Raw genomic sequence first — 25,875 nt, 5'->3', positions numbered from 1 at the left:
CACTGATGAAGAACAGGTGGTGACTGGGATGAATGCTGGTCAAAGAAGAGAATGTTATTTCCCCTAAACTGATGCAGCAGTGGTTTTAAAGAAGGACGCTGCCCTGGATGATGTAGAAGATGTCACATGCTGTGCTGATGGGGCTTCTTCATGACTACATCAATTATGCTAAAAAGATCATGAAAGTTGACAGTGATGCATGATCTGTATTCATGGACTATGAAACAAACTGTAAGTGTATTATTTGTAAAAAAAAAAAAAAAAAATGTTAAATGCTTGTTCTGTGTTGTTTAGTAGAAATGGAGTTTACACTCTGTCATTCATACACATTTAAATTCTTTCACACACACATGCATCTGTTAAATGTTATAATATCAGTGTTAATGTTGTGGTTTATGTGTGTACTGTAGGGATGGGCGATATGATAATGAATCAAATTTATCAACTTTGTAGCTGTTAATGCCATAGTTTTCTGCATTTCTTCTTATATGCATGTTTACTTTTTGACTGTTTTTAATAAATATTTACCTTTTGATAGTTATTATTTGTGTGTAAAAGTGATTTTAAAATGAACAAGATTTGTAGGTTTAATGCCTAGCTTAATTTGGGTTCATTTTAGCCTAGCAATGTAGTAATTTTAAACCATTAAAAAAGCAACCCAGCATGCTGGGTTAAACATCATAACCCAACTGATTGGGTTAAAATAACCCAGCGTTGGGTTCATCCCTTTTTGACCCAGCGCTGGGTTGCCAAAATAACCCAAATTGGGTTGTTTTCAACCCAGCAGTTTTTAGAGTGTAGTTTGAGTATCTAAAGCGACACAGAGGTTGTGGGTCATTTCATTCACTACAATCAATTAAAGATATCAAGTGACATGCTTCCAAAGTATTTCTGGGAGAAGATAATGGAAAAAACAACATGGAAATAACGTTACTGCATTCATCAAATGAGACATCAGCTATAGTTTCTGAAGAAATGTACCATGTTTTTACTATAGTTAATATAGTTATAGCATTTGAAATTAAACCATAGCAGCCACAAATTTACATTGTCTGAGAGTCTATGAAATGTAGTTTAATATCATAAACTATAAAATGTAGTCAGCTTTCTACTATGGTTGATTTTCATAACAGGTAAACAGAAGTCACAAGTTAACACAGTCACATTTCCTTTTTTCAGCCAGCCACACAATGTGACATTGAGAGAAAACACCTGTGTTCAATCTAGAAATCTGCGGCTAAACCAGTGCAGTTCGGTAGCTCAGTGGTTCATTACTGGCGTCTCACGGCCAGAGGCGGATTGGCCATCTAGACATTCTGGAGAAGTCCAGAAGGGCCGTACACACGATGGCCATTGGCCTGGCTGGTTCCACATCAAAGAAAAAGTATCAGATTAAGTTATGTTGACGGCCGACAAAGGGGGCGCTAATGCAATCTATTTTTGCTTATAAGAAACCGAAACTGACGTGAAGGGGAGTGGGTTCGCTCGTGATGGCAAGTGAAAAACATGAAGATAAAGGTGGTTGGAAGGGTTAAATGCTATTTGTTACATAAGGGATAATTAATGGTTTGCCATGCATTAAAGGATTTTAAATGCACAACGTGGAGGCCAAGAACCACCCGACGTGAAGTTGGATTTAAAATCCTTTAATGCACAGCAAGCCATTGATTATCCTGCTTATTCCATGGTCATTTGCCAAGTTATAGACAAGTTAAAACTAGTATTGCTCTTTGCAGTGCAATATTTGACCGGAAGGGTAAAAATGACAGTTATTTTCGTCAGTTACAGTTCGTTAGCTCTAGCATTCTGGCCACATCAAATTTGACACTGATGCTGCGTTTCCACCGAAATTACCCGGAACATTTGTACCAGGAACTTTTTTCCCCAGGAACTTTTCCCCCCAGACCTGTTGCTTTCTGTGTTTCCACCGCAGTCTAAAGTACCGGAAAGATTAGGCAAATAGTCTGGTGACGTAGGTCTGCGTGCGTTTCTCAATACAAAGTACGCTGATTTTGGACTGGCATCCTCGGTAGTTCGGACTTTGCGCATTTGACTCGGGAGTGTGTTGTCGGCAACGACGCAAATCCGGTAATTCTGCAAACAGCAGCGTACTTGATAACATCAGTCAGCTCACCTTGGGTACTGCAATTTTCCTCAATGTATATTTACAATAAAATGAAATAGGATATCAAATACCACTGCCTCCTTTTGTTTTCATTAGAAGATAATAATAGCCGCAGAAATGTGCTTAGTTCAGGGAAATGTGTATATATACAGCCATTACAATGAAACGGAATATTATATCAATTTGCCTTTTTTATTTTCATTTTAACATATAGATAAATTGAATACAGACCAAAAATTACCTGTTAGATTTACCCAAAACTAATTATATTTTATGTATAACCACTAAAGAGACATCAGAGCCAGCGGCACATATCAGAAGGACTAGCCGAGGTGAGAATGCTCTCCGCGGATACATGATCAATGAGCCCCCGCTGATGGTGTGGAGCGGACCGTCTCCGAAATCGGCGAAACATATTTTTAAATAGGCACTGTCTTTATAAATAAACCACAGATTTGAGTTTTAAACAACTATATTCTTGCCTGAAATACTTTTAAAAATTACATTTCATGACATTATAACAGTAATATTTTGAAAATGATCCGAATAAATGGTGGTTGAAATCACAGTGCTGCGTGAACTCAACCAATCAGCATGTTTAGCGCCCAAGTCCCGCCCCCGAAAGTTCCGGAACTTTGAAAAAGTACAGCAGGGACTGTCTGAGGGGCATTTTTTTACCTGGAACTTTATTTAGTTCCTGGTTCCTGCGGTGGAAACACACCGAGTACCAGCCCAAAGTCCCTAGTTCCTGGGTAAAGTTCCTGCGGTGGAAACGCGGCTTGAGATGAAATAGTGCGGTAAGATCAAAATCACATATAAATAAATTAAATAAATCATTTAAATAAATTAACAATCAAGAGAGAGAGAGAGATGAAGAGAGATGACAGTTGTGTGTGCTTTACCTGCGTCTGTGCGTCTCTCCACAAATAATTAATTACTTCAAAAACAGCAATTTTACCACCTCGCTGTTGAGGAATATAATTTAGCGATCTAGTACCTAGGATATTTTAAAAATCATGGGGAAGCGTTGACAACAAGTTTATGTGTGCATGCAGCGCAATTTGCTATCTCCAACCTCTCTCTCCCTCTCTCTGTGTGTGTGTGTTTGTGTGCATCAATTAAAGCAGCAAATTAATATGGAATGGTGATTAAACTGACTTTGAACTACCTGTGCAGTAAATGGTTTTACTGCATACCTGCCATCTAATCAGAATCCATTATTCAGACAGTCCATGGAATAATCCGCATTGTCTGACATGAATATTCCATTTATTCATTCATAAAGAGACAGAAGCGATTCTACAATGGGTTACATTTGAGAGATATTGAGCTAGAAAATAGAGTAAATGAAGTTAGCCTATAAGGTGATTCATCTGATTAACATGATACACAGACACACAGAGACATATGAATACTCAAATTGAAGAAATCTGCTGTTTCAGGTTTCTAGACCCTAGGTTTATGTTTATCATTGTCATATTATACATCTTGCGTTCTGCTCTTTCACATAATTTGTAATGGTTTTACTGGTTATGATGAAAATCTTAGAATTTCTGTGATGGTTTCTATTGTTTTTGTCAGCAGTGTCACCATGGGTTTTGTGATGTTATTTGCCATAAATACGATAGGATTGCTGTAATATTGTGAAATAGTAGTGGCTGCTTGTAGTTGTGGTGGGGCTATTTGAAAGAAAATCCAGGGCCGTTTTTTACTCCCTGTACACCCTTGCTTACGGCGCAGCGTCTTTTAATGTATGTTTAAAACCCGTGCCAAACAGATTTTTTTGTTTATTTTCTGTACTTAAGCCACTACGGGTGATCATACCAATAATTTGTAATCTTTACAAGAATATCAAAATCATGTAATGAGCAAGTGTGCATTTATTAGACAGCTTAATGTCACGTCAGTTTGTGCTTTCAGAATCTGCTAATCTGCCGCGGTCGTTCCATCACATCTGGAGCGGAGACCTGAACCAGGAAGTTAGTCACCAGATAAAACGGTCACCAGTTAAACCATAACACCAGTGTAGATACGGTGAGTGAAGCTGAGAACAAGATATTCCTCGTCATATTTTCTGCATTTAGCTTTTGAATAACCAGCACCTGCCTGGGTCTGTGCAACTTCATCTATGGCTTTTCTCTTCCCTTTCATGCACTGATCCATCTCCCATTCTAAGTTACGTCCTTTGGCTGTTTACTGTTTTATTTATTTTCTTTTTCTGCTGATGACCCCACCCACCGCGGGAACGCCCCACACTTTGAGAACCACTGAATTAGCATCAGAACAAATGATAAAGTCACCATTTTCAATACTCAAAGCTTCTGAACTGCCAGCCGAATGAAATCAAATTAAATCTTCACTTATGTCTCACACTCACGCGTGCTGTTACCTGAGCCTCTCTTCTTCCTTCTTACGGAGGTGCATGTCTCTCTGTACCACTCTGAGCACATGCTCTGCTTCATCATTGCTCAGACCGGACAGGTCCAGTTTACGTCCCATCACTGCTTTGGAGTCAAGGGTCAAAGGTCGCTAGAATCACAAATCGTTGTCCTTAAAGACTTTGAAGATAAAGCCTGCAGGTCACTGAGAAATAAGAGAGAAATGAAAGTCATTCTGTCTAAACTGAAAAATGCTTGGATTTCATGGGCTTGAAAGGGATTGACTTTCACAATAACAAATATTTGAAAATCCAATATTGAGGTCACACATTTACACAATGGCTTTATTTTATACACAAACATAGTATGGACATAGTACAGTAATAAAAGGCTATTTCAATTTAAAACATTGTCTCTCCTCATTCATCACTTGCTCATAATTGTCTTTTTCTTCTTCTTTTTAGTCTCAGCCTCAGGTGGAGCAAATTCTCCATCTGGCAAGGTCTTATCTGATTAGATATGAATTTCATAGGATGAATTTAACATCTTTCTGGAACAATGTTTAAAAATGTACCAGACTGCTACAGTGAGCACTTATGAGGCAGAACTAACCACTGTATTTGGCAAAATTTTTGTAGGTCAGTGGCATCAAATCTTTAAAATAAGAAAAATTAATTTTCTGAGTTAAATCTGTGAAACTTACAGTATGTGTTACTTTTGGAAGTTTATTTTTTTATGGATTTTTTTCCCGAGCCTGTGTATTTTTGTGGTTTCAGTTGTTTCAAATAATCTGTCTTAAACAGTAAATGAAATGGAAAAACAAACTGTCGTGTTTATTCATGTTTGTCAAACCAGGCCATTTTCAAAAACAAATACACCTCAGAAAGTGTGTATTCAATAAAAATACATACAAAAGAAAATCCAATCCGTGGTGACGGTTTTGCAGTCCGTCCCCTCAGTTTGTAAACTGTACTCACGAATTCTTAAACTGTTCCCTCGGTTTAACAAATCGTGCCCAAAGATTTATAAACTGTACCCACAAATTTCCAATCCGTGTGCTCAGATTTTGTAAACTGTACCTTCGGTTTTTGAATCCGTACCCACAAATTCATAATCCGTGTGCACGCTTTCGCAATCCATATCCTCTGAGTTTCGAGAGAAGAAGGTAAAAAGCAATACAAAACAAATAATATGCCAGTGTTTTATAGCCTAAAATAAATGCTAAAAAGAAGAATAGAAAATTCCCTGAATTTTCAAAAAAAAAAAACAAAAAAAAAGAACGATAGAGTTTCGAGAGAAGAGGGTAAAAAGCAATTCAAAACAAATAATGTGCCTGTTATGTTGTCATTCCTTTGCTCTCTAACTGAATGCAATGTTATAATAGGCCCAATTATTTAATAATACCATTAACAGTGAAGCATGCATCTAACTCTGGGGAAAAACCTTAGTATAATAAAATCACCAAAATAAGTCTTCATGTTAAGAAAGAATAGTACACAAACACATTTCCAAAACTGTAAAAGGTTTTATAAAAATAAAGCATTCATTAATTATTTTATGACAGACATTTTACTGTCTTAGGTGCACTAATTTATTTAGCCTAAAAATTAAAATAAAAGAATTAAAATAACTATTATTTTTATTATTATTATATATTAATATACAAGTTATGCATAAGAAGCTTTTATCCAGAACGACTTACAAAAGAGGAACAAATTATTCCAAAAGTCACAATGCAAGGCTTATTATACAATAATAATCAAGTGCTAAGATTATTGCAAATTAAACAAGATTTTGATGCACATCTTGATGTAAATCGTTGTATTCCACCTCGTACTACAATTGATAGAAAATCACTTAAGATGCTTTGCTGTAGGCCTATTCCACATAATAATATTCAATAAAACAGTATGTTAACATGTAGGCTACCTAGGAACTTGCTGCATGAATCCGTGAGTACAGTTTACAAATTCGAGGGAACGGATTGCGAAAGCGTGCACACGGATTATGAATTTGTGGGTACGGATTCAAAAACCAAAAGTATGGTTTATAAAATCTGAGCGCATGGGTTGGAAATTCGTGGGTACCATTTATTAATCAGTGGGCACGATTTGTTAAACTGAGGGAACAGTTTAAAAATTCGTGAGTATGGTTTATAAACTGAGGGGACGGATTGCAAAACCGTCGGCACAGATTGTTTTTTTTTCTCCTACAGGTGACTTCTCGGGCTCCATGCTTACTGCTTGTGTATCTAAAAAAAAAAAAAAACTACCAAAAACAAATGCCAAAATCAATGGCAAATGTTTATCACAAAGTCATGATTTCAATGACATAGCAAATTAATATTTCTCCACAGAAATTACATAAATGGATATAAATGCAAAAACTAAAATGCATTTATACTAAAGAGTTCCTGCAAAACAAGGTTGTTATCTTTAACAAGCAAACAGGCTGCCTAAGATAAGACCGGTACAATGCACACGTGGGTTTGGAGCTGCATTAATGTGCTCAGCCAGGCTACAGTCATTGGAAAATTCTACCTGTGGACCAAGATCTCATATACTTTCTCTCTCTCTTAATATGGTCCTAAATGGGGCTGGAAGAGATGAGGACATTTCAGAATAGACTCATCATCGGAGGTGAAAAATAAGAGAGACAGATAAGATAAAGGTGTTCAGAGAATTATGCACTAAAAAAAACGGGTGTCTATATCAGCCAGTATTTTTAAAGGACATACCAAACATAGATGTTTATTTTGCTTACTAAACTGTTTGCACTATAGACTAGTATGCACATTAATGGGGGATAATGTAGCTGCTTACTGATGAAGAGCCATGAAATAAAATGGGAAACAGGAGGAGATTGTGTAGAAGGAGGTGGGCCAATTAAAGGAAGCGACAGAGATGGTATTACAGAGAAGGAGAGGGGGATAGATGCTGACAAAGAGAAGGAGAGAGAGTGTATGACGTTAAATGCAGCCTCTGGGTGATGACTCAGTCAGCTGTGCCCTTTAAGCTCCACCAATCACATTACACTCCACCTGTTTACAATCCTCTCTCACACAAATACACACATAAGACATTAAATGCAGACGTTAGGCAACTAAATATTTTCTTGACAGCATTTCAGCAATTATCAAAGATCCAGAAGGCTAATTTTAATGCAAACACCCAAAACTCGTCACACACCTCTATATTCAGAGATCCTGGAAAGACAAAGAACAGTCTCTCAGCTGCATTAGCTGCTGACTAAATATGCATATATTGAGAGAGAAATAGGAGGCAGTCTTACAGTATAATATAGACAGACAATTGACAAGACAGCATAAAGTCCGGTTCATGTTGCAGTTTATTCTGGTCAAGAACTATCCACTTAGACATGAAGAAATTGCCTTATTGACATACTGTATACAGTATAGCCTATGTATAGTGACCACAGTTTTTATTTTGTTTATAAACATTGTTCCATGGAGATTGGGTTTGCCTGTAAAGTTGATTCTGTCTAGGACCATGTTTGAAATGTCTGATCAAACAAATAAAACCAAATAATTTAATATTTCCTCTAAGCTAGCAGGCTAACCGGCTAACAGTATGCAACCTTAGTAATCCCAAAAATTTAGTCAAACCCAGTAAAAATGCTTTCAGGGGACCAAATGTATGTATGCATGTATTATTTATAAATTATTATAAATTATTATTTATAAATAAACAAACAGATGCATATGCATGTTATACAGATGCACTTTCTTCAAAACTACCCTTTTTTAAGATATAAGAGTCACCTAGTTTACTGTTTATATAATCTACATGATTTGAGATATCATTCATGTCCATAGCACATATAGTAACAGTAATTGTAATGTTGGCCTTAGCAAACACCACTAATCACTGTTCAGAGAGTGTTAAGGCATGAAGGTTTATTAATTCATTAAACTACCATAGCCATACTCAGAAATAAACTACTCTTAGCTAACCTATGCTGATGGTAATACACCACTTTCATAACTAGAAGTCACTTGGAAAGAAATAAGGTATAAATTCACCCTACAAATAAGAAACATGGTGTGAAGTAATTGCTTTTCTGTCTGTTTCATTTGGGTCGTTTGTCTGTGCTGAATAATAGGACTGGGTAGAGGAGAAAAACGCATTCTCTTTTAGGCTCTAATGTAACTACCCCAATCCGTCAGACTGGCCTCCATTTCAGCTCAACATGCTGCAGTGTTTGATTCAAGTATCATTATTCAGGGCTGCTCGAAATATCCTGAGTGCAATTTCCCACTACACAAAAGAGTTGGATCACAGGATTCCAGCTACCACTCATGGTATTGTGCTATTAATTTAAAATGTTTCCCATGATTTTAAAACTCATTCTGAGTACAAGGCCATTTTAATTTTAGACATATGCATATTTCTTCTTATCTGAAAAACATACAATGTACATAACATACAAACATAAAAATCTGTTTAAAGGTGCTTTCACATCTGTAGTTCAGTTCATTTGGTCTGAATCAAGGACAAACAATTATACATTGTAGCATTTTTCTGCTTTTTTGGTTCCTTTTCGCACCACACTGACTGCTTTGGTCCGAACCAATTGAAACGAACCAAAATGCAGTCACGTGACAACATCCACATCACTCATTGGCCATGGCGTTTTACCTAAACTGCTTTTTGATTGGTCAGATTTAATGTGCGGGGAAATTCCAAGTCATCCTACCAGGGGAACTTGTCTTTCTCCTTACCCAAGCTACCTTTTTAATTAAGTGCATGTACTGCTGGCAGAGCTTTTTTGTCTTAACTGATTCACAGGTCTATCAAATCCCCTTTCCCTAAGCTGTTTACTAAACAATGAGAAGATTGCACTGTTCTTGTGAGTTTTTGAAAGTTTGGACCTAATATGCTCATCAGACCAAATTTCTATGAGGCTCCACACCTCATAACTTCAAGTTTATCCGCTATCTGCCATGCTAAAGTGCAAACTGTCAAACACTTCCTCATCCCATAATGCACAGCGCAGCTGACTACGGCAGCTGGTTTAGTTAAAAAATTAACAGTACTTTCAGTACCACAAACGAACCGCTCCAGAGTTCGTTTGAAATGTATGCTTGTTTGTCCGCTTTTGGTGCGCACCCGAGTGCAATTGCTGCATTCACACCTGCCCAAACGAACCACGGTTTTCTTTCAAATCAAAGCTAAATACACGTAGAAACAGCACATCATTGTGGCGCGGATGATACAGAAGAGCATACGCAGCATACGGTGATATGGAGAGACACAGAGGAGACTGTTGACAAAGGAATTGTTGAAAAAATTGCTGAATAAATTTTTGTTTTCTTCGCTTACAAAATGTTCACGTTGCTTCATATAACCCAGATTGCACGTCTGATGGCAGATGGTGTATTCTGATGATGACTTTCATACCTTTTATGGACCTTGATACTGTTATTTACTTGCCAATCTATGGGACAGTCACAGGCCTCCTGGTTTTCATCCAAAATATCATAAATTGTGTTCCGAAGATGAACAAAGCTTTTACGGGTTTGAAACGACATGGGGGTAAGTAATTAATGACAACATTTTCATTTTGGGGTGGAGTATCCCTTTAACAACAGCACTAATAATAATACTCCTGTGACCCTTTCTTAACAATGCAGTGAAAACAGCAGGCATCAGTCAGACATTATACACTGTCATGTACGATAAATAAATCAAAGCAGCTGTGCAGGCAGGTTGGCTCAATGCATGCGGAGAGGATGATTCATTGAGCGGTCTTTTTCCACCTCTAAAGCAACCATGAGGCAGAATGTAGTGACAAACAGATGTTACATTCACACAATGTATTCTCCATAAACGCAGCTCTGGGTGGTCAGCTGTGGTTTACACTGATGAAGTGAAATACTACTGCAATACTGCAAAAGTATGAATGAATGATAAAACAACCCCTCTCTCTAGGAAGCCAGCATCACTGTGATCAGAAGTGGGTGAGAATGGCAAGCTGCAGTAACATTTAAGAATTTTGTTCAAAGCAACATCACAGGCGATTTGTCAACAGAGAATGATATGTGTTGTACACAATGCCAAGATTAGCATGCAAGCTAAGAGCTGAAGTGAAATGCAGAAAAAAAAAATTGGAATTTCCAAAATGCAGTTTAAATGCAGCTTCAAACGGCCCTAAACGATCCTAGCTGAGGAAGAAGTGTCTTATCTAGTAAAACAATTGGTCATTTTCTAAAAAAAAAAATATATATATATATATATATATATATATATATATACTTTTTAACCTCAAACGCTCATCTTGTCTACCTCTGTGTGCATTCCAGTTCATGACAGTTAGGGTATGTGTTTACGTCTGCAACGATGTAGGATGATTTTGAAGTAGGAGGAGAAAATGAGATGGGAGTTTTTCAACCTTCCCCAACTGTTTCAAACGAAACTACACAGATTATGCATGCACATTGCAGAGCAACACAAGACAAGCGTTTGAGGTTAAAAAGTATAAGAATTATAATTTTTTTTTTTTTAGAAAATAACCGATCGTTTCACTAGATAAGACCCTTCTTGGATGACAAGGGGGTGCGTTCATTATCTGTAAATTTTTTGTTCTGGAAGTAAACTATTCCTTTAATGGTTGTGAATTAGTTAAATGCATGTGGAACCGTCGTGTCTTTAGCTTCAAAACTAACGAGTAATTAAACATTAACTGGAATCTAGTATGTTAGTTATTAGTACATATTCCTTTCCTACTAGCCATAATCTTAATATTGGCATGGAACTATTTAATTGCAATTTAATCCTATTAGGATTTGTGAGTCATTTATCAGCCACTCAATTCTGGCTCGTATGAATTTCATCTGTTTCTGGTTCAGTTTGCTAATACTAATACTAGACTGAAATCAGATACTAATACATATTTCTTATTCCAATAGTAATTAGTATATAATTAGTAGTACTGTACTAGTGCCATTTCTAATAACTTATTAGCTACAGCTGCTTTTTACTTGTCATGTACAGTATACCAGTTAGTCAAAATGGCTGCTGTATGGTTTAACATGTTAAATACTAGTAACATTTTTTTTTTAAAATGTTACTAGCAGGCTAACAAATGGATTATAGGAAAAGAAAACAATAATGTCCAATAAATACATACTAGTATCTATTCAACTAGTAAAAACTGAAATACTGTAGGTACCACCAATAAATAAAATACAAATTAGTCAGAAGTGAATAGTCTATATCTGAACTACAGATTGAGTCAAATTCAGTGGCAAAAAAATCTGTTAGTAAGTGTCACTGGGATAGTGGCTAGCAGGAGCATCATTGACACAGGGCAGTCATGACTCCCGTAGTTTTGAAAAGACAGCAGTCGCACTTTTGATAATGGAAAATAGTCTAAATGATTCACTAAATAAAACTTCCGACAATGAACATCACATTCATTGTAATTCAAACCATACACTAATGTGTTTATTAAATGTTTAATAATAATGAGAAAATAAATTACAATTGCATTTAGTGTTATCCTACATGTAACCTATTCCTATTTGACAGTAAATGCCAATTGTCATCATTCCCCCAGATGCCATTTAGCCATGTTTGTGAATTCTAAATGACTTAATCAAAGAGATAATTGAATACTAGTTAAACTGAAAATGATTATTAAAGTACTCATGACATAAAACAGAAACTAGTTCGTTTAACACCTGAATGTTAAAACAGCTTGCCATATGGTGAGGACTAAACGTGTCAGGTGCACCTAGCACACTTTGCATGTATAATATGTAGAAATCGATAACAGCAACATACAAGCGGGTCACATAAACATTCCCCTCATCCTCTCATTGTACAGAGCAATTGTAAAATGCACACACAAACTTTTGCACATTCATCAACGATTCAAGCAGCTAATGCAATAATATCCACACAGAATCAATGTGACATCTGCACAAACTTACGCGAAATTAACATCCGCGGTGTGTCCTCAGGCTACAGACGTCCACGCACTGACAGCAAGGCGTGTTTGGCTCGGTTAACTTCCATTGATCGGTGATATGTGATTTCCCACGCAGGCACACACACAGTCACGCGCTTTAGCTTACGGGGCGCCGACTGGTGCGAACTGATTTACAGGATTTGCGTCCATTTACAGCGGCTTATTTTTGCAGCGGCTAAGTTACTGTTTGAGGAATAAATTAAATGGCTAATAATTGATTAGCTCCTTTATTAGTCAGCTTTCTTTCCCCCTCTCAGCGTGGCTATCTCTCCTCACACACATGACATCCAGCGGCTGCTCGCATCCTCCTCCAGCACCTGAACATCCCGCTGATCAGCCAATCACAGCGTAGTGTTCAGCTCGTTATTGAAACATCAACTAACACACGCAGAACGAGGGTGCACCACTCAATCATATCTGAAAGTTAAGGCCAATAAAAAGAGAGATAAACTAACTGGTAATATTGTAGTGTATTCATTAATTAAAATGAAGCCACAACAAAGATATGTTGTGGCTTCCTGAAATCCAGGAACTTTCAGCTACTTAAAACAAGTAACTCAGTTGTTATAGGTAGATGGATAAATAGAACATTGTGTTTGTTTGTTTTTAATAAATAATACTAATTACCATAATGCTTAGACACAGTGCATAAATCAGAATGTGTACATGCAAATATAAGTTTATTCATTCATTAAATGTATCAACTGTATATGGATGCAAGCAAGGCTTAAAATTAACACCATGCTTCAAAACTTTATTCATCAAGTATATAAAATAGCTGTTATGTATGGTTGCACTTCTCAATTTTATTCACTATTAACAGATGTGACAAAACATTCTGAAAAAAAAAACCAAAAAACTTGGAACTCTGGATGTGTGTGTGCTTGCATGTGTGTGCGTGTGTGTGAACCTTATTCCCTGGACCTTTAACTCACAATGTAAGACTGGGAGAGAGACATGTTGATAAATGCCAGAAAGCACTTCTGTTTCTTTTGACTCTCATTAACACATTAATTGTCAACACACAGACACACACAGACACACACACACACACACACACACACACACACACACACACACAGTCTTGACAGTGTAACCTTTTAGTACTGTATCTATAAAGCCTGTAAACACATTGCTAATGATGGTGGTTAGGACAGTAGCCAGAAAGAGGATCAAATAGAAAGGCAAGACATCTCTCAGCTCCTTATCGCTAAAGTGCAGTGAAGGAAACTGCTGAGAGCAGCAGTTTTCACAGTACTTGCTAAAGTGCTTTATGGCAGATGTGAAGAAAAGAACAGAAGAGAATTAAGATAAACACCATCCACTGTCTAAATATCCTGCAAACACCATGGTAACACTTTATGGTGTCCTTGTTGCACATCTTACATGCACTTACTATTATAATTACAATAAATTATACACAAATACAAACAACAAATAATAAATTCATATTACTCATTACCTAAAGGTATAATTACACTGTAACAAGGACACCTTAAAACAAAGTGTAACCAACACCACTTTCAGATGAGGCTGACAGAGATTGGGGATTTGGAATATATACACTGTAACAAGGACACCTTAAAACAAAGTGTAACCAACACCACTTTCAGATGAGGCTGACAGAGATTGGGGATTTGGAGTTGATGCTCAGAATCACTCGAGCTCATTTCTCTGGCTGAGCGAACATGTACAGAAAGAGAATCCGTATGTACAGGCTAGTCTCTTACAGTATATCTATGCAAAATTATAAACATGGATTTCTTGGATCATACATATTACCAGTGTTGATGGTAATGCAGTATAAGTAACTCAAATTATGTAATCAGATTACTTTTCTTAAGTAACTAGTAAAGTCATGCATTACTTTTCAGTGTAGAAGGAAATGTCTGAGTTACTTTCAATTAAGTAACGCCAGTTACTTTGTTTCCCATACCTTGACTGAAAGCTCTCATGTTGCCATGTGGAGAGAAATTGGGAGTTAGTACAGAGGTGTTGTGTGTGCTGTGCAATTTCTTTTTCGGAATTAAATGCTTTCTCTGAAACTTTAAAGTCTGTCTGCTAGCGATTGTACAGGTGTGGATATATTTGTGCCAGCTCAGATATTCGACACTCCAGTGTGTTCATGTTGCTAGTGACTTGCAGATGTTGTTTTCCTGTCGGACCTCTGTGGAATGAGAAATGAACCGGGGAAAAAAAAAAATCACACATCAAAGAAGGTGAAGTTTCAGAACACACCCACGACTGCGTAACTACCAATGGAAGCTCAAAGGTGTTTAGGAGCCAAAACGAACTCCCCCAGAAAGTCCGCTTTGTTTAGCTGTTTCGAACTGCCGAAACAAACTTAAAAACAAACTTTGTTTCAGCCTGATTTTGTTAGAAATGATGTCATATCCGTATCCATATCCATATCCGTTCTTCGATCCGTTTGAAGAATATTGGGGCCTTGATTCTAGACTAAATATGAACATGCATTTACTCATCTCACTTGCACAAAAACAGATTCAGTATTCCTCAAAATTTATAAAAACAGTCAAATGCAAACTCTAAAATATTACACAACCCTGCAATAATTAAATGTTAAATAAGACAAATATAATGTATGTATTTAATCCCATTTTATTAACCAATGTCTTTGCAACTGACCTTTGATGATCCAATTCAACCATACTAAGCAATAATGACACATTTGTGTTTCATTTTTGTTATTGCTTAATAGTGTTGAACTTTCTTCTCCTGCATCATATTCTTCATACAGTTTGTTTGAGCTACACCCTGTACTGTAGATGTAGATTTACATGTCCTTCAGCTTGAGGCATATTCATTTAATTTTTTTTGTAAAAAGGGCTTTTTAAAGGTTTCATCGTATGCGTCATGCACTTTTACAAGCTGTCTGAACTGAAATGTGTGTTGGCAGTGTGTGTACAACCTATAATGATAAAGATCCAACCAGTGTGTTTTTTATTTTTTATTTATTTTTTTTAAATCTCATTAAATCATTTCCCCAATCCAATATCAAACTATTTACCTCTGTGAGACACCACACACAACCAGGCCACTCACACAAACGTTAACATACAACCTCATACTACCCTGAGTCTTAGACCGCCTTGAGTGAGCTGTCATCAGTCTGCCATTGTTTCAACGCCGGAGCTGGAGTAGACAAGAATGGCTCTTAAGTGATTGAGGTGTTCTGCTGTTGGATGTAATAATGAACATAGCAGTCGTCATTTACTCCCGACATCTGATCCACTGAAGATGCAGTGGATTACCTTTGTTTTTGAAGGGAATGCACCCCCGAAGTATGTTGTAGACATTTCATTAAGACCCTAAAGAATATCAACTTGTGGAAAATGGGCCTCCAATTACCCCTTTAAAGAACATTTGTAAAAGAATATTTTTTTATATTAAAAACAAACAAGCAAGCCCTGTCCAGATTTAAGAAGTAACTCAAAAGTAATGTAATGCATTTCTTTCCATAAAAAGTAACTAAGTAATGTAATTAGTTACATTTTTTAGGGAGTAACTCAATATTGTAATGCTTTACTTTTAAAAGTTACTTTCCCCAACACTGCATATTTGATATTATTTTCAAAAGATAGTAGTATGCAGTATGCTGCAAAACTGGTATTGTTTTTAAATATGAATGTGATTAAATATGAATGAATATGTTGTTAAATATGAATAACAAATGTGTCAGGGGTAAAATAACTGAATAACTGGGCTTACAAATAATGTCTGAATACAATTACTGTATCATGATTATACAGTGTGGCAACAATAAAATAAACCAAAACAGAACAGGTTGGTAGTCGGGGAGAAAAAAAAAAAAGGAGAGACATTTGCAACAACAATCCTCCACTCATTCAGATGTTTTTTTTTTTTTTTCAAGTTAAGCTTTATTGTCATTCCGCTACATGTGTGCACATACGGTGGAACAAAATGTTATGTCTCACAAGACCACAGTGCTACATAAATAAACATAATATAAACATACAACACTAGACATAAGAACAATTTTTAGACCTACATAGCTAACAATCAGAAGCGGTAATCTAACTGTACATATACTATAAATAGTTGACTATACATACACATAACCTAAGACAGACTATACTGTATAAGTACTTTACATAATGACTGTGCAAGATATTGTGTAAAAGAGCCATTTAAGTTTAAGAAGCAAGCAGTGCAATATGACTTGTGTAAACATTTGTTTTCTTATTAAGTCCTTGTAACATGGAGTGTTTATAAGAAAGTGTCTGGTTCACATAGAGAAAGGAGTATGTTTTTCTATATGTGGTTTGTCCAGCCCACTCACCTGTGTGTGGCACACTCAGAATTGCACAATTGTTCTTGAGGTTTTCAACAGTTTTCATGTGGTGTGGTGTTGTGGGATGGGGTTGGTGGGGAGAGGCTTAATGGAGAAAGGGTCCTGGTTTCAGGAGGACTTTGTGCAGGACTAATTGAGTTGTATAGTTTTTATTAAGCTATCACAGAAAGTGATATAGGAGAAGAAAAAAAATCTGCTTGGAATTGAACAATTCTGACATAACAAAACTAGGCATGTAATTTATGGACTCAAACAGTCACCTTTATTTATATAGTGCTTTTAACAATACAGATTGTGTCAAAGCACTTTACAGTATTGAATAGCAAAAAAGTGTGTCAATAATGCAAAATGACAATATTAAACACTCAATTTTCAGTTAAAGGCAGTTCATCATTGAATTCAGTGATGTCATCATCCAGCTCAGTTCAGTTTGAATAGTATCTGTGCAATCAAGTCGACAATATCGCTGAATATTAAGTATCCCCAACTAAGCAAGCCAGAGGTGACAGCGGCAAGGAACCAAAACTCAATCAGTGACAGGATGGAGAAAAAACCTTGGGAGAAACCAGGCTCAGTCAGGGGGCCAGTTCTCCTCTGGCCAGATGAAACCAGCAGTTCAATTCCAGGCTGCAGCAAAGTCACATTGTGCAGAGGACTCATCTGGTTCCTGTGGTCTTGTCCCAGTGGCTGTCTAGGAGACAAGGTCTTTACTGGGGATCTGACTCTGTGGCTCATCTTGTCCTTGTTTCCGCTAACATTCATGGCTGCCGAGGTCATCTCTAGGTGCTGATCCACCATGTGGGCTGGATATGTACTGGATCCAGGTGACTGCATTGATCGTCTGATCTGGATACAGACTGGATCTGGTGGCTACAGTGACCTCAGAATAAGAAAGAAACAGACTAATATTAGCATAGATGCCATTCTTCCAACAATGTAGCAAGTACATCGTGTGTTATTGGAAGTGTTCCCAGTTCCGGTTGTCCTAATTAATGCAGCCTAAAAATCCTTTAATGGATTTGAATATTAGAAATGTATTAGTGTGTTATGTGTAAGCCAGGTTAAAGAGATGGGTCTTTAATCTAGATTTAAACTGACAGAGTATGTCTGCCTCCCGAACAATGTTAGGTAGGTTATTCCAGAGTTTTGGCGCTAAATAGGAAGAGGATCTGCCACCCGCAGTTGATTTTGAGATCTAGGTATTATCAAATTGCCAGAGTTTTGAGAACACAGTGGACGTGGAGGATTGTAATGTAATAAGAGCTTGTTCAAATACTGAGATGCTAAACCACTCAGGGCTTTAGAAGTAATAAGCAAGATTTTAAAATCTATACAATATTTAATAGAGGAGCCAGTGCAGTGTTGACAGAACCGGGCTAATATGGTCATACCTTCTGGTTCTAGTAAGAACTCTAGCTGCTGTATTTTGGACCAGCTGGAGTTTATTTATTAAGAGTGCAGAACAACCACCCAATAAAGCATTACAATAATCTAATCTGGAGGTCATGAACACATGAGTTAAAATTCCTGCATTTGACATTGAGGGCACAGGTCGTAATTTAAATATATTTTTGAGATGGAAAAATGCAGTTTTACAAATGTTCTTTGTTCAATGTTCAAATGTGCCTTTCAAAGGAAAGATTGCTATCAAATAGCACACCTAGGTTCCTAAATGATGATGAAGAATTTACAAAGCAGCCATCGAGTCTTAGACAGCTTAGTGTTCTAGGTTATTACATGTGGAGGTTTATGTCCGATAATTAGCACCTCGGTTTTTTTCAGAATTTAGCAGTAAGAAATTACTCGTCATGCAGTTTTTTTATATCGACAATGCATTCCGCTAGTTTTTCAAATTGGTATGTTTCGCCAGGCCGCAAAGATATTTTTTATTAAACTTACCCACATTAAAGTGTTTAAAAAAAGAATGCATGAAGCTAGAATAAAATGTTTTTGTTTACAAGCAGATATCCTGTTCTTTTTTTGGATGTTTTGTATGTTCAGATATTCATATAACAAAACATATACAAATTAAAACCTAAATAGGGACATAGTAGTATACTTAAAGTATGATGTAAAGTTCACTTAAAGAAAACATATGAGTATACTTGCAGTATAAAACTACTAAACTAGTAGTTTACTGAGACTAGTGATCTATCAGTATACCTGTAAGTTCACTTTTAGTATAATTGCAGTACAAACTACAAACATAGAGGTAAACTAGTTGTGTACTCAAAGTTTGCTACTGTTATACTAAAAGTATATTTAAAAGTATACTTTTATATACTAGAAAGTGGGCCAATTTAGTCCCAAGGAGTATTGAAACAGTACACTTACAAGTATACTACTAGACCACTGATATTTGTATACTTGCTACATAAAGTATACTTAAAAATATACCTGAACTTTACTTAAGTATACTTAATAAAACAAACTTGAAGTATACTACTTTTTGGTAAGGGGTAATGCCAACAAAGATTTCTAGTCTATGCAATATAATTTTGTGATCAATAGCGTCGAACGCAGCACTAAGATCCAATAGCACTAATAGTGAGAGAGATACAACCATGATCAGATGATAAGAGCAGGTCATTTGTAACTCTAATGAGAGCAGTCTTAGTACTATGATACGGTCTAAATCCTGACTGGAAATCCTCAGATACCATTTTTGTAAGGAATATAATTGTGAGGATACTACCTTTTCGAGTATCTTGGACAGAAAAGGGAGAATCGGGATCGGTCTGTAATTAACTAGTTCTTTGGGGTCAAGTTGTGTTTTCTGTTAATGAAAGTCTTAATAACAGCCAGTTTGAAAGTGTTGGGGACATATCCTAATGACAATGACGAATTAATAATATTCAGTTGAGGATCTTTGACTTCTGGAAGCACTTTATTTCTAATAGTACCGATCTTGGAAGTAAGTCATTACTGCTGTGTTGCTGGGAAATGTCAACACATGTTGATGGTTTATTTTTCGTAATTTGGCCACTGTATTGAATAAATACCTGGGGTTATGTTTGTTTTCTTCTAAAAGAGATGGAAAATAATCAGATCTAGCAGTTTTTAATGCTTTTCTGTAGGATAGCATACTTTCCCACTAAGCAATACAAAGTACCTCTAGTTTTGTTTTCCTCTAGCTGCGCTCCATTTTCCGGTTCTGCTTTCTTAAGGGTTCGAGTGTGCTCCTTATACCAAAGTGTCACACTGTTTTCCTTAACCTTCTTTAAGCGTAAAGGACCAACCGTATCTAAAATGCTAGAAAAGAGAGAGTTCATAGTTTCTGTTACATCATCAAGTTGTTTTGAGATATTGGATATGCTGAGGAATAAATCAGGAAGATTACTTACAAAGCAGTCTTTTGTGCTAGAAGTGATGGTTCTACCATACTTGTAACAAGGATTAGAATTTACAGTTTTAGCTACATGAAGTTTCCACCAGACTAGATAATGATCTGAGATATCATCGCTTGGCTGCTTAACTTCAACACCATCAACATCAATTCCATGTGACAGTATTAAATCTAGGGTATGATTTCGACAATGGGTAGGTCCTGACACATGTTGTCTAACCCCTATAGAGTTCATAATGTTTATGAATGCTGATCCCAATGCATCTTTTTCATTATCAACATGGATATTAAAATCACCAACAATCAAAGCTTTATCTGCATCCAGCACTAACTCGGATAGAAAATTAGCAAATTCTTTAATAAATTATGTATGGTGCCCTGGTGGCCTGTATATAGAAGCCAGTACAAACATCACAGGGGATTTATCATTAACACTTGTTTCTCTGGATAATGTTATATGAAGCACCATCACTTCAAACGAGTTATACCTGAAGCCCGCCCTCTGAGAAATACTGAAAATATTGATATAAACTGTAGCAACACCTCCCCCTTTGCCTTTTGGATGCGGCTCATGTTTATAAAAGTAATCTTGGGGGGTAGACTCATTTAAAATAATGTAATCATCTTGTTTTAGCCAGGTTTCTGTCAAACAGAGCACATCTACAGTAGGTTATGATCAGTGATCATATTATTTACAAAATGTGCTTTCGTAGAAAGGGACCTGATATTCAATAAGCCAAGCTTTATCATTTGTTCATCCGTATTACTGTTTTTTATTTGTTGAACATCAATTAAATTGTTACTCTTAAAATGGTTTGGATGTTTTTTGTATTTTCTAGTTCAGGAAACTGACACAGTCTCTATAGCATGATATCTAGGTGAAAGAGTCTCTATATGCTGAGAATTAGCTGATTTCTGTGATGTGAGGCGGCTAGCAGACGATCGGTTTAGCCAGTCTGTCTGCTTCCTGACCTGGGCCCCAGTTAGTCAAGTACAAACTCTAAGACTATGTGCCATAATTCTAGAGAGAAGAGAAGGCACCACCCCAGGAGGGATGAAGACCACATCTTCTCAACAGGTCAGGTCTGCCCCAAAAACTTGTCTAATTGTCTATAAAACCTATGTTATTCTGTGGGCACCACTTAGACATCCAGCCATTAAGTAATGACAATCTGCTGTGTATCTCATCACCTCGGTAAGCAGGGAGAGGACCAGAGCATATAACAGTGTCTGACATCGTACTTGCAAGTTCACACACCTCGTTAATGTTATCTTTGGTGATCTCCGACTGGCGAAGTCGAACATCATTAGCATCTTACTGAACTTACGTTTAGCATTAGCCAACACTTTTAAATTTGTCAAGATGTATGGCACTGTGGCTCCTGGTAAACATTGGACTATGGTGGCTGGTGTCTCTATTTTCAAGTTCAATCACTAATAAATAGAGCACTTTGATCAGGTTTCTCAGTGGGTGTGTCACTGAGTGGGGAGAACCTGTTTAATGTTTTGATCGGAACAGAAGAGCAGTGTTTTGACCCACGGCTATGCTGCCTCACAGTCACCCAGTTGCCCTGCTGCAGAGGCTCTGTAATCGGAGCCGAACAATGTACAGGACTCCCTGAGCTAGTCTCATCCAAAGCCGTATCTACAGCCCTCACATTCTTACTGTCCTCAATTAAAGTTTGGATGCGTGTCTTTAATTCTGAAACCTTCTCTGTCAGCCTAACTATTTCCCTGCATTTATCACATGTGAATCCCTCATCGCAGACAGAGAGAGATAAACTATACATGTGGCAAGTGGTGCAAACAACAATAGCAGGAGAAGAAGCCATTACTCACCGTGATTGAAGAATGATTCTGACTTACCTCTGTTGTTTGATGAACTCGGGAAAAAAGGCGTGAGAGAGACAAGAAAATGGTAATAGACACGAATAAAAATGCGAATGGAAACGTGAAGCTAACAAGCTAACGAATGCTAACATGCTGTATGCGCGCTGCACTAGAGATTTAAAATTTAAAGCGAATGGTCAGATTAGTCAGATTAGTATGATAGATAATATCGGATATATGGTGGGAATTTAGGTTATATTTTATCACTTTAGACAACAGAGAGTGATAGTAAGACAGAAAAGTGAAGCTACATGGAGCTACAGTCACAAACCACTCGGCAGAATGCAGACAGGAACCGTAAACAGTTTGTCAACAGTTAGTCACCAGAAACAGTGACTTGTTCCCATTTTTCCATTACAGGGATTACAAAGGTAACTTCCCATAATATCACTTAAGTTAATTGGAAAACTAATTAGTGATAATGGCTATAGTAAATCAATTGCTCATTACACATACAACACCAGAGCAACAATCTGGCAACCATCCAGAAAAATAGCCAATATATTTTTCCTAACTGACATTTCAAAGGTGTTCAATCCTTGTGACCTGTTTTTAAACCAAAAAGACATATTAAAAGGTCAGAGTTGAGTATTTGTCTGTAATCTTCTGTGTGTGTGTGTGTGTGTGTGTGTGTGTGTGTGTGTGTGTGTGTGTGTGGGGTGTGTGTGTGTGTGTGTGTGTGTGTGTGAAAGTGTATAATCTCTGAAACTGGAAAATCCATACAACTCTAAAGTTTAAAGCTCTTCTATTCACTTGCCTTCCGATTATACGTTCCCTGTGAGTCCATTCATCTTGAAAATGTCAGACTTCAAACTGGAGCAGCTGGGCCGCGTATCCTCACCACAACTCAAAAACAGGGCAGTCATTGATTTATGAGGTAAAGTACCAGCTCAGGTGTGCCCAGGAAGAAGGCTCCCTTGAGATGAAAATGGCTTTTTTTGGACTCTTTATTTGTCCTGCAAAATGAAAAATGGACTATTTAAATTCAACTACCATTTGGCTGTACGTATGTTACAGAAGTCTGCATTTGCCTCAGAGTAAAAATAAAAGGGTAATTATGTGTAAGAAGAAAACTTGAAATTAGAAACTGTGAAATATAAAGTCTCCACTGTGACATTAAATTCAAAATTATGGCCAATTAAATGTAATCTAAATATTATAAAACTCTATGGCAGTGGTCGGCAACAGGCAGCCCACGGGCCCAAAAAATGAGCTTCACTCAGGTCACATTCTCTGCCGGACACCGCCACACAAATGTTGCTTTTTGTTAATGACTGTCCTCCTACAGGATTTAACACAGACAGCTCACTGCCAGTTACAAAAGACACTGTAAAAGTCTGTCCCAGGCAATTCTAGTTGCATTTTTCATCATTTTTTTTTTTTTTTTTTTTTTTTATCCTTTGACTATGTTCTGGCCCGCCATCTAGTGGCGAATTTTTTTTGGCCCGATCCCAAACATACTTGCCGACCCCTGCTCTATGGAGTAAAAACACACGGAGCAGACACACACTGGCTACTAACTGATCTGTAATGTATCTAAAATTTGTACTCTAAATAACATTCACAAAGTTGCATAACTAAATTGCAGTCAAGGTCATAGATGTACACAGTGAATGAAGTATCTGAACAGAATAAAATTTTGCAGTTTGCAGAAAGTCATGATAAAAAACCTGAACGGTAAATTGAGGTAGATCGCTGCCAGGTTTTTAACTCCTAAATATCCTTGTCCTTTCATTCTTTTATTTCAGCATGTATTTAATGATAAATTCATTTTGAGGTTGTAACAGTAGCTACAGCTAAAAATGATTTATATGTGATAGAAAATTCGTAAAAGCGTTTTGTTTTTTATTTTATTTATTTATTTATTGCCAGGATCAGAAAATTACATTAGCCAGATGCAAACTTGCATCGATCAACAGACAGAAGAGGACAAGACAGGTAACGTCCACACATAGGTTATTTACAGATGCAGACTAACAACAACACAGGTAAGTACAGTAGCTGAGTATGTTGCAACATATAAGTTAAGAACAAGACCAGATGATGGTGGAGTGAAGAGTGGCTGCTTAAATATGGCGAGTAGATGAGCTTGTGCAGGTGTGATAGATTAGAATTCTGGTGATTGAGACCGAGTGGGTAGAGCTGAGGAATCTGGTGCTGAATGACTCTTTGATAGCATCCTCCATGCACACAATACAGCTCAACATGTAAGTCATGGTTAAACCAATAGTTAGTGTCATGACATTTTTTTCTCTCTACTTTTTAAAAATCTAAATCAAAGTGGTATTTTAAGCAAAATGGGGACAAACCAACTACTAATGAATTCATAAATTATCATTAATATTAATATTTATTTTTTGTTCAATTTATCTGTATTAGTCAGATGTGTTATGCAATACAATTGTTGAATATTAATATCCACTTTGAATAGAAAGCTGAAGTATTACATTTCAGCCCCGGCATTAAAGAAAAAAGAAGGAAAAAAAAGGGTGAAAATGGGTTAGGAAGTTGTCAGTGTCTCCACAGCACTTTAGACAGATGGGCTCTGGTGCAGATGTTAACACACACACACACACACACACACACACACACACACACACACACACACACACAGACGCACAAACACCATGATATACTATCGAACAGTCCAAGTGTGGTCAAGTTGGTTTTGAAACCTGCTTTGATCTCATCTGGGTTTTATTCTTATACATGTGTAGCCATGGAAACATATTAAATATTTCTAACCCAAACCACTTAAATATCACTAAAACTGATCTCTGGTCAAATCAGTTGGGTGGGAGAACAAGACCTGCAATCTCCTGAGCCACTACCATTTCACTTTAACTTACTCCCGCTCTTAACTGTCACTTGTTCCTGCAATTTAGCTTTCATCATGTCCTTGTGGCTATCACCACTCCCTCATTTAATTTCTTATCTTCTGCTGGAGGATCTCTCTTTCTTCAACCACATACTGTATCCAACAAGCCTTCCTTTAAAGACAAGGCTTCATTTGTGGTTACATATTTTCCAGTTTACAGCTAACTATTTTTAAGCACTATTTTTGATTAAATGTCATCTTTTAGACAATTAAAGCTAACATGATACTAAATGAAAATTTTAAGCACTCAGTGGTTTCTCTTTCTACACTTATTTTGCTGTTTCTGCACTTTTCATGACTACGGTATACTTTGGTGTCCCAAAGTGTTAATGCTGTGAGAAAAGAAAAAAAAAACAACAACAACAACAAAACACTAAAACCACTAACACAATATTTAACTTAGCATGAAAACTAGTTAGCTAGTCAACACAAACACTGCCAACCTCAAATAAAATAAATACAAAATAAATTGGCTTATATAATATTTTGTTGAACTACCTACTGCTGACAATTTAAAATTAAATGCATCATTTTACTATTTGAAGGTCTTATTATGTACATAATTCATGGAGAGTGTCTTTTTAAAATATCATGAGTGACATCACAGTAATAAATTACATTTTAAAATATATTATTTTTTATTTTTTTTTAGATTTTTGATCAAACAAATGCAGCCCTGGTGGGCATAAGACACTTCTTTAAATGAAAAAATAATAATGATAATAATAAAATATTGACCTCAAACTTTTGAACAGTGTTTTGAATGTATTTCAAGCCAGCATTAGATGCATGTGGTTACTTGTCATATATCACATGAGATATTAGCTGACTAACATGTCACAATGTGTCAACTTTCCACCCCAGCCACTGGCTACGGACAACAGGAACTGATTTCCGGCACAGCTGCTCTGCTAGGCAGCAGGGATGATTGTC

The 25,875-nt window shown here is 36.8% G+C and overlaps 1 protein-coding gene across 1 annotated transcript in view; it reads right to left on the bottom strand.

The window, feature by feature from the left end:
• The window catches only part of myripb (myosin VIIA and Rab interacting protein b), a 264,368-nt gene extending 251,561 nt beyond the window's left edge, over positions 1-12,807 (bottom strand). Inside the window, 2 exon segments of the mRNA XM_042752063.1 lie at positions 4,515-4,708; positions 12,458-12,807. Coding sequence (XP_042607997.1) covers positions 4,515-4,624 — 110 coding nt within the window. The 5' untranslated portion in view covers positions 4,625-4,708; positions 12,458-12,807.
• Between the last annotated feature and the right edge of the window lie 13,068 nt (positions 12,808-25,875).

The sequence above is a fragment of the Cyprinus carpio genome, chromosome B24, assembly GCF_018340385.1.
Source record: "Cyprinus carpio isolate SPL01 chromosome B24, ASM1834038v1, whole genome shotgun sequence".
Taxonomy (NCBI): Eukaryota; Metazoa; Chordata; class Actinopteri; order Cypriniformes; family Cyprinidae; genus Cyprinus; species Cyprinus carpio.
This window is presented reverse-complemented; position numbering and strand designations above follow the sequence as displayed.